We start from the raw sequence: 9866 nt of genomic DNA, 5'->3' as shown, positions 1-9866 counted from the left end.
TTTGCAACCCCCAAAATGTACATCTATCTGTGACGTCATAATTACTAAAACGCAACAATAAGTGTGACGTCATAATTATCACTACAACAACAATTGGAAAGAGCGTGCAAAACACGGAGGTAAAGATCTTTTTATACTCAGCTCATTTACATTTCTTTTGATAACACGAACTGATTATGAGTTTAAATACATTTCTAAAGTGTAACAATTTGGCACAATTAATGTCCTTTATTTTTCTAGAATGAAAACTATGGACTACAACGAAGTTCTAGATTTCGGGGATGGCCCTGTCACAGACGTGGTAAGCTCAGTTCCATGTATAGATGCTTCATAGGCACCATTACCTTAATTGTCAAATAATAATCTATCATACTAGTAGCGGATGTTTTTATATGATAACATTTATGTCCGTATCATTTTATTTCCAGTGAAAATGCAAAATTTTGTCTGAAATTCAAAAAATCTACCCAACACTTTCTTGAAATGTCAATCTTTTTTGCATTAATTTATTACTTCAATGCTTTTTTTCAGGACACCAAACTTGAGATATTAAAATTCAGCTACAACTGGTCAGACGCAGTTGAAGAGGAGGAAAGACGTATGGAGGTAAAATATAAAATACCGATTTATACTTGAACTTAAGCTTATTTGTAGAACTTAAGCTTATTTGTATCTTTAAAAATATCTTTTTGAGAAACAGTTTTAAATTGCATATTTTTAAAAAATATATATATATATATATATTTAAATAGCATTTTTTTTTGTCTTTTATTGTTTATTACCAAGAAGCATACAGTTCATAGGTTTAAACAAAACTACAGAAAAATATCATTTAACAACATTCGGAATTTTCGGATTTTTCTTTGAAAAAATTATGTCGGCTGATATTAACTACGGACTGATTCTTGATTTATTGCTATTCAAATGTACTTTTATAAAATAGGAAGAACAAAAGCAACAAAAAGAAATGAAAAAGAAGATGGAAAAAGAAATTTCAGGGGAAGAGAAGAAAGATTGCAACAAGAACCACAAAAGGTATCATTAAAATAAGTGACCCAGCGGGCACAATTGATAAATTTGCTTTTTTTTTTTTTTTGAGAGAAGCATCAATACATTTTCATCATTTCAGTATTATATATGCTGACTTTGCAGCTTGGGTGTCACAACAGGGAAAAAATAAGGGCCGTGTTCTTCAACTTTTCGGGATTTTTTAATTTGTGAAAAAAGGGGGGGATTGCGAGTATATCCACAAGTGACGTCATAGTCACTAAAACGCAACAATTGGCATGACGTAATAATCATCACTATAACAAAAATCAGATAGAGAATAAAAAACACGCAGGTAAGTCAGTAGATACGTTTAGTGTAGATAACTTGTGATAGGACAGCATTCCATATTTCTAGTAATTCTGACATAATTTCCTTTTTTGTAGAATGAATACCATGGACTACAATGAAATTCTAGATTTCGGGGAGAACCCTGTCACAGATGTGGTAAGCTCAGTTATATATTCATGTAGAGGAAGATGCTGAACAAGCACACACACTTATCTATATTCGCTGAATACCAATTTATTTAAATCTATTATACAAGCTATGCATATGTACAAGTATATAGTGAAGTAGAATAATGTTTATTTACCATTGTACAAAAGGCTTGACTTACCGGTACTAGTCTTAGTACTAGTCTGACAACCCACTTCTGTGAAATGCTCCGTGCATCCATGACTCTGTTTCACTATAAATGTGTTGTTGTTTATTCAGGACACCAAACTTGAAATATTAAAATTCAGCTACAACTGGTCAGACGCAGTTGAAGAGGAGGAAAGACGTATGGAGGTACAGATATATATTACTGAACCTTATTTACTTGCATTACAGCAAATGAAAACCATACTGTAATAAAAGTTTTATGATGTACAATGTTATTCTTTTTGAAGTAACATTTTTTTGGCAAATCTACAGTATAGTTATCAATTATAAGGTAATTTTGAAAGATTTTTTATTAAAATAAGTGATCCTATACATGTATACTCCAGAGTAGCACTTGTTTTACAACTTTAATAGTTACAGAATAATTATCAATAAACCACATTTTGATAGAATTTGTTTGGAAAAAAAAAATACAGCTGTATTCATTATGTACTAATTCATGATGATGTTTATTACTTACCAAATGTACATTTATATAACAGGAGGAACAAAAGGAGCAAAAAGAAACGGAGAAAAAGCTGGAAAAAGAAATTGCAGGGGAGGAGAAGAAAGATTGCAACACAAATCACAAAAGGTACTGTACAAACACTGAAGGTGATAAATTGATAAAATTGCTTTTATTTTTAGAAAAGAGATGCAATATGTTAATAATTTCTGTATTATCTGCTGACTTTGCAGCTTAGGTGTCACAAAAGGGAAGGAATAAGGTTCATATTCTTCAACTCTTCAGGATTGTTAACTTACAAATATGTAAAATCTTTGATTTTGAAGAGAATGCCACCCCCTCCACACTTTCTTATTACTTAAAACTTTTTCCATTCACTTTGATATTGCATGGTTGCTAGGGATTGTATGCCCCCCTTACTGTTCCAATTTAACTAGAATCAGATAGTTAGCATAGAGAATGCATGTGTCTACATGTGATGTTATGATTACCAAAATGCAACAATTAGCATGACGTAAGATTCATGACTATAACAAAAATAAGATAGAAGGTACATGTAGTTTAAGGTACAAAACAACTTACAAGTCATGCAATTATATCTAGTCAGATCATTTAGATTACTTGTAATAGGACAACATCTAGTAATTCTGACGTAATTTCCTTTTTTGTAGAATAAATACCATGGACTACAACGAAGTTCTAGATTTTGGAGAGAACCCTGTCACAGATGTGGTAAGCTCAGTTATATGTATAGATGTAGATGCTTAACAGGCACCAACACACCCTAATCCAAACCATTAAGTGATACAAAGCTACTATATTAGCCATATCTATAATTATAATGTATACAGTAGCAGAATAATTTTTTTAATTAACTATTTTCAAAGATGGGGAGCATCCTCGCTCATATTTGTTTCCTAACTAAAAGCTTGATTTGGTCTTTAGATTCTGATAAACTCCCTTTTCGGAAATGCTCTGTGCATCCATGACTCTGTTTCACAATTAATGTGTACTTTTTCCAGGATACAAAACTTCAGATATTAAAGTTCAGTTACAACTGGTCAGATGCGGTTGAAGAGGAGGAAAGACATATGGAGGTACAGATATAAATTACTTAAATATATATATAAATATGTAAGACTCCAAGGTCCGATGGTGACGCCAAACCCCGATGGTCTCGCCAAACCCCGATGGTCTGCGCCAAACCCCGATGGTTTGTTGTCGGTACGGACGCCAAAGTCCGATGGTCACGCCAAAGTCCGATGACTCATTTCCTATGAGACACGCTGCGCTAAAGTGCGATGGTCTGACACGCCAAAGTCCGATGGTGTGGAGAAACAATCGACGTTTATGACGTCACAATAATTCGACGTAAATCTTTGACGCCGTTTCCCTGCATTCAACCAAATGCCATAATTTCCGAATTTATCCTTGCATACGCTTTTATTCATATTGTGTATTGTTTACATGTTTCAGAGATATTAGGATTAATCCTCGCACACCACTCATCTGATTAGGGTTAGTCCTTTTAGTTTTATTGATTTAGGGTTAGTCCTAAAGACGCACACTAGTCGAGTTATTAGGGTTAGTATCGCACACACCCAAGATATCTAAGTATCTATATAGATGTTAGGCCCACCCACTTTTCGAGCGATTGGGGCTAGGTACATGTAAGTACCTATCCGAGAGATAAGGGTTAGTTTTTGCATAATGATAATTATTAATGCTTATTTAAAATTTTGGCATGGTGCAGCATTATAGTTTGCCGCATTAGTATTATGACGTCATAAACGTAAATTGTTTTCAGCACCATCGGGGTCAAACCATCGGGGTCTGACGTAGACCATCGGACTTTGGCGTGACCATCGGACTTTGGAGTCCCGTCGCACTTTGGAGTCCTACAAATATATATTTACATATATATATACAGTCAAACTTCGGTATCTCCAACTCAAAGGGATCGAGAAAAAACTTCGAGACATTCGACATATCAGTGTTTGAGATACTGAAGTTCAACTGTATATGACGAATCTAATTTACTTGCATGTCAGTAAATAAAAAAAGAACTTCCATCTTTTTGTACAAAAAATTATTTATTTAATATTTTTTTTGGAAAAACTACAGTATAGTTTTCATTTATAACGACATTTTGAAAGATTTTCCTCCCAAAAAAGATATGTAATACCCTTCAAACTGATGCAAGATCATATTTTCACTCACATCTTTTAATAGGAAGGACAAAACCAGCAGAATGGGATGAAGAAAGTAGAAAAAGAACTTGGAGGGGAGGAGAAGAGAGATGGCTACAAAAATCACAACAGGTATGGTACAATAACTGTCCCAAACACAACATCATAAAAGGTGTATGTATCAATGTCTGGTTGTAATAACACAATTTATTAAATATGTCATATAAATTACAGAAAACAACCAGAGAAAATGAACAGAAAACAACACAGAGCAAGGAAGCATGCAAAGGTGCATATAAAACAACAGAAACAGAGACTGGAGGTAAAATAGCAATCTTTCAGTTAATTATAATTAATTGAATATAAGTTTTGCTTCAGTTAAAAGTTTCTTAATTTTCATTTAAGTTTCATATTAATAATGAATTAAAATAAATGTGTGTTAATTAATAAAAAAAAAATGAAAATTATGAAAAAAGCTTAACATAATTATGATCCTTACAAAATTTACATTTTATAGAGGTAATTATGTTTTTCACTTTTTCTTTAGACTGCTGAGTCTACCAAACAGATGATTAAAAGAGATCATACAAAGAAAGCATCTGGAGACAAATTAACCCCAATTACAGAAACCTCCAAACAAGTAACAGTAACAGGAGAGAAGAAAACTGAACAGCATGAAGAGATGTCAGGAGAGAAAACAGCACAACATGAAGAGTTGTCAGGAGCAAAAACAGAACAACATGAACAGATGTCAGGAGAGAAAACAGCACAACATGAAGAGTTGTCAGGAGCAAAAACAGAACAACATGAACAGATGTCAGGAGAGAAAACAGCACAACATGAAGAGATGTCAGGAGCAAAAACAGCACAACATGAAGAGATTTCAGAAGTGGAAACAGCACATGATGAGATGTCAGGAGAGAAAGCAGCACAACATGAAGAGATGTCAGGAGCGAAAACAGCACAACATGTAGAGATTGCAGGAGAGAAAACAGCACAAAATGAAGAGATATCAGGAGAGAAAACAGCACAACATGAAGAGATGTCAGGAGCGAAAACAGCACAACATGTAGAAATGTCAGGAGCAAAAACAGCACAACATGAAGAGATATCAGGAGAGAAAACAGCACAACATGAAGAGATGTCAGGAGCGAAAACAGCACAACATGTAGAGATTGCAGGAGAGAAAGCAGCACAACATGAAGAGATGTCAGGAGCGAAAACAGCACAACATGAAGAGATGTCAGGAGCAAAAAAGGCACAACATGAAGAGATGTCAGGAGAGAAAACAGCACAACATGAAGAGATGTCAGGAGCGAAAACAGCACAACATGTAGAGATTGCAGGAGAGAAAACAGCACAACATGAAGAGATATCAGGAGAGAAAACAGCACAACATGAAGAGATGTCAGGAGCGAAAACAGCACAACATGTAGAGATTGCAGGAGAGAAAACAGCACAACATGAAGAGATATCAGGAGAGAAAACAGCACAACATGAAGAGATGTCAGGAGCGAAAACAGCACAACATGTAGAGATTGCAGGAGAGAAAACAGCACAACATGAAGAGATATCAGGAGAGAAAACAGCACAACATGAAGAGATGTCAGGGGAGGCAACAGCACAACATGAAGAGATGTCAGGAGAAAAAACAGCACATCATGAAGAGATGTCAGGAGAGAAAAGAGCACAACATGAAGAAATGTCAGGAGTGAAAACAGCACAACATGAAGAAATGTCAGGAGCGAAAATAGCACAACATGAAGAAATGTCAGGAGAGAAAACAGCACAACAGGAAGAGATGCCAGGAGTGAAAACAGCACAACATGAAGAGATTTTAAGAGAGAAAACAGCACAACATGAAGAAATGTCAGGAGAGAAAACAGCACAACATAAAGAAATGTCAGGAGAAAAAACAGCACAACATGAAGAAATGTCAGGAGCAAAAACAGCACAACATGAAGAAATGTCAGAAGAGGAAACAGCACATGAAGAGACATCAGGAGAGAAAGCAGCACAAAATGAAGAGATGTCAGGAGCAAAAACAGCACAACATGAAGAGATGTCAGGAGAGAAAACAGCACAACATGAAGAGATGTCAGGAGAGAAAACAGCACAACATGAAGAAACATCAGGAGCGAAAGCAGCACAACATGAAGAGATGTCAGGAGAGAAAACAGCACAACATGAAGAGATGTCAGGAGTGAAAACAGCACAACATGAAGAAATGTCAGGTGAGAAAGCAGCACAACATGAAGAGATGCAAAGAGAGAAAACAGCACAACATGAAGAGATGTCAGGAGCAAAAACAGCACAACATGAAGAGATGTCAGGAGAGAAAACAGCACAACATGAAGAGATATCAGGAGAGAAAACAGCACAACATGAAGAGATGTCAGGGGAGGCAACAGCACAACATGTAGAGATTGCAGGAGAGAAAACAGCACATCATGAAGAGATGTCAGGAGAGAAAAGAGCACAACATGAAGAAATGTCAGGAGCGAAAACAGCACAACATGAAGAGATATCAGGAGCGAAAACAGCACAACATGAAGAAATGTCAGGAGAGAAAGCAGCACAACATGAAGAGATGTCAGGAGCGAAAACAGCACAACATGAAGAGATGTCAGGGGAGAAAACAGCACAACATGAAGAAATGTCAGGGGAGAAAACAGCACAACATGAAGAAATGTCAGGAGCAAAAACAGCACAACATGAAGAGATGTCAGGAGCAAAAACAGCACAACATGAAGAAATATCTGGAGCGAAAACAGCACAACACAAAGAGATGTCAGGAGAGAAAACATCAGAACATGAAGAGATGTCAGGAGCAAAAACAGCACAACATGAAGAGATGTCAGGAGAGAAAACAGCACAACATGAAGAGATATCAGGAGAGAAAACAGTACAACATGAAGAAACATCAGGAGCGAAAGCAGCACAACATGAAGAGATGTCAGGAGAGAAAACAGCACAACATGAAGAGATGTCAGGAGTGAAAACAGCAAAAAGAAATGTCACAACAGCACAACATGAAGAAATGTCAGGAGAGAAAACAGCACAACATGAAGAGATGTCAGGAGTGAAAACAGCACAACATGAAGAGATGTCAGAAGAGAAAACAGCTCATTATGAAAAGATGTCAGGAGTGAACACAGCACAACTTGAAGAGATGTCAGGAGAGAAAACAGCACAACTTGAAGAAATGTCAGGAGAGAAAACAGCACAATATGAAGAGATGTCAAGAGCGAACACAGCACAACATCAAGAAATGTCAGGAGCAAAAACAGCACAACATAAAGAAATGTCAGGAGAGGAAACAGCACAACATGAAGAGATATCAGGAGCGAAAACAGCACATGAAGAAATTTCAGGTGCAAAAACAGCACAACATGAAGAAATGTCAGGAGCGAAAACAGCACAACATGAAGAAATGTCAGGAGCGAAAACAGCACAACATGAAGAAATGTCAGGAGAGGAAACAGCACAACAGGAAGAGATGCCACCAGTGTGTGTTAATGAATCATTGGAAAAGACACCAGTAAGTGATGATTATTTGTCCGAATTCAACTCAACCGCACCTGATAAACTGTGTTGAGGAATTTTCCAAAGAAAATGCTAATAAATATGATGAACAATTGTCAGAGATGATACCAACATATAAAGAGGAGGGAGTGAAGAAAAGTGCATGTGATGAAGAATTACTGGCACAGAAGGCAGTAGCACATGATGAAGAATTGTTAGAAGAGATGTCACCAACATATTATGAAGATTTGTCAGCAAAAACATCAACTGATGATGATAAGGATTTGTCAGAGATGATATCACCAGCATGTAATGTTGATTTGTCTGGAGAGAGATCCTATGTGTGTGATGAAGAAGTTATTGTACCAGTCAGCCAAAAGCAAGACGCCTCCAAGGATCAGGAGAAAACATTAAAGGTACATTTAATTTAAAAACTGATATGGACTTATAATATTAAGTGTTCAAAAATTCACCTTCAATTAATGTTGTCCAATTTATATCTTTTTATCAATAAGAATATGGCTACTATATAATTTCTCTTTATTGTATATTTTCAGCCTTTGATTGAAGATGATGATGATGATGATGATGATGATGATGATGGTTGGTTTGGCCCAAGGACACTTTTCTTTTTTCATATAGATTATTTCAAGGTATTGTTCAATTACCTTAAAAACTTTTTAATATGTTTTCTTATTTGTATGTAAAGAAACAGTTCCTAGCCCCCTTTGCATATATTATTTCATACATGTACAAATATTCACTTTATCTGTACTTAGTCTTTAAAATTTGAATGATATTAAACATAAAAAATCATAATGCTATATAGTTATCTTTTCCTCTCCTCAAAACAAACGTAACATTTTAGCCATCATAGATACATATGCAAAATTATGAATTATAATTTCTATGATTACGATGTAAATTAAATGTTTCTCAACTATTTTTTTAATTTGTTGTTGTAGGCTGCTGGAAAAGATGTCTGCTGACAAAAAAAGAGAAAGAAAATTGTTTTTATAAGATATTAAACATTTTGTTTCAAAGGAGAAAATATATTTTTTTTTCAATCAGTCTTTGTACTTTAATTGTGCAGTTGTAGTTATTAAAATATGCAGAGGTCCAAATTCAGGTTTATACTTATTCTTTTCATTAAATCATGGCAGATGATAAAATGCAAAGAAAACATGCATGAGCCTTTTCTGCAAAGCCTATGTATGTAATTTTGAATAAGCATTGGCTCTTGTGACAATGAATAGGCCCTGGATTGCCAATGCATCGATTCTGAGGACAAAATTATTTTAAAAAATAATTTCAGACTTTCCGAAGAATAATCTTCCCCATTTTTCAAGCATGACTTTGAGATGCATGTCAAAATGTTTGACATCATAGTTACATTGCTAATAACATAATGTAACTGCTGTTTTTATAGCTTCCAAGTTTTAAGTAAAGGTCAGCTATTTTTGTTTTTTTTACTACAAGTACAAACCAGAACAGCAAGTCTTCTATGACATATATTTCTTCAATAAGTATTGGTAAATAATAAAATCTTGTAATCTTTCCTGTTTATTTAAGAATTATGTTCATACATATTATAAAATTAAATAGACAATTCACCAAAAATAAATTGTGTAAAAAATATATATATATATTCGTTATTGCATTACACGAATAATTTACAAACGTACATATTTGCTGGGAATGGTCATGAAGTTTTGGTCAACACCTCACAAAAGAATGTTCAAATCCTAAAAAGATTTCAAAAAAAAAGAAAAGAATATTGTTGAAAATTCTGGCAAAATTAAGCTGAAGGAATGTGGGAAAATAAATCTCGGGGGAAAAAAAATTGTTCAATTGCTCATAAGCCCAGAAAAAAGGGATGTAAACATACAAATATGGAATGTTTAAAGACTTATCCATATATCACAGCAACATCATCCTTACATTGCGTAAATGGTACTTAATGTGAAATCACATATTTTCGTGGGATTTAATTT

General features: G+C 34.8%; 3 protein-coding genes across 4 annotated transcripts in view; 2 read left to right on the top strand and 1 right to left on the bottom strand.

Annotated features, from left to right (window-relative positions):
- On the top strand, window positions 1-7945 carry LOC134231590 (trichohyalin-like). The gene is made up of 13 exons (XM_062713571.1): window positions 1-119; window positions 241-301; window positions 532-606; window positions 944-1035; window positions 1434-1494; window positions 1765-1839; window positions 2196-2287; window positions 2830-2890; window positions 3181-3255; window positions 4391-4479; window positions 4582-4669; window positions 4895-4993; window positions 5357-7945. The coding sequence occupies exons 2-13, from the start codon at window positions 242-244 to the stop codon at window positions 7943-7945; spliced, it is 3456 nt and encodes a 1151-aa protein (XP_062569555.1). The 5' UTR covers window positions 1-119; window position 241.
- Window positions 7944-9017, top strand: LOC134231596 (GPALPP motifs-containing protein 1-like). The gene is made up of 3 exons (XM_062713577.1): window positions 7944-8288; window positions 8430-8525; window positions 8838-9017. The coding sequence occupies exons 1-3, from the start codon at window positions 7995-7997 to the stop codon at window positions 8859-8861; spliced, it is 414 nt and encodes a 137-aa protein (XP_062569561.1). The 5' UTR covers window positions 7944-7994; the 3' UTR covers window positions 8862-9017.
- Window positions 9018-9418: 401 nt separating this feature from the next.
- The window catches only part of LOC134231582 (ankyrin repeat domain-containing protein 24-like), a 34694-nt gene continuing 34246 nt past the window's right edge, over window positions 9419-9866 (bottom strand). For both annotated transcript variants that reach the window (XM_062713548.1, XM_062713550.1), the window contains exon 23: window positions 9419-9828. The gene's annotated coding sequence lies outside the window, so the exon portion shown is untranslated. The remainder of the gene's footprint in view (window positions 9829-9866) is intronic.

The sequence above is a fragment of the Saccostrea cucullata genome, unplaced genomic scaffold (assembly GCF_032062105.1).
Source record: "Saccostrea cucullata isolate Sc308-1 unplaced genomic scaffold, CSIRO_AGI_Scuc_v1 ctg626, whole genome shotgun sequence".
NCBI classification, from domain to species: domain Eukaryota; kingdom Metazoa; phylum Mollusca; class Bivalvia; order Ostreida; family Ostreidae; genus Saccostrea; species Saccostrea cuccullata.
The sequence above is the reverse complement of the archived record's forward strand: the minus strand, read 5'-3'. Positions and strand labels throughout refer to the sequence as shown.

Bases quoted from the DNA above. Each gene is read 5' to 3' on its own strand.
- LOC134231590 (XM_062713571.1), top strand. From the start codon at position 242: ATGAAAACTATGGACTACAACGAAGTTCTAGATTTCGGGGATGGCCCT. The intron at 302-531 runs GTAAGCTCAGTT...GCTTTTTTTCAG, and splicing joins ATGGCCCTGTCACAGACGTG to GACACCAAACTTGAGATATT. The intron at 1,495-1,764 runs GTAAGCTCAGTT...TTGTTTATTCAG, and splicing joins AGAACCCTGTCACAGATGTG to GACACCAAACTTGAAATATT.
- LOC134231596 (XM_062713577.1), top strand. From the start codon at position 7,995: ATGATACCAACATATAAAGAGGAGGGAGTGAAGAAAAGTGCATGTGAT. The intron at 8,289-8,429 runs GTACATTTAATT...GTATATTTTCAG, and splicing joins ATCAGGAGAAAACATTAAAG to CCTTTGATTGAAGATGATGA. The intron at 8,526-8,837 runs GTATTGTTCAAT...TTGTTGTTGTAG, and splicing joins TTCATATAGATTATTTCAAG to GCTGCTGGAAAAGATGTCTG.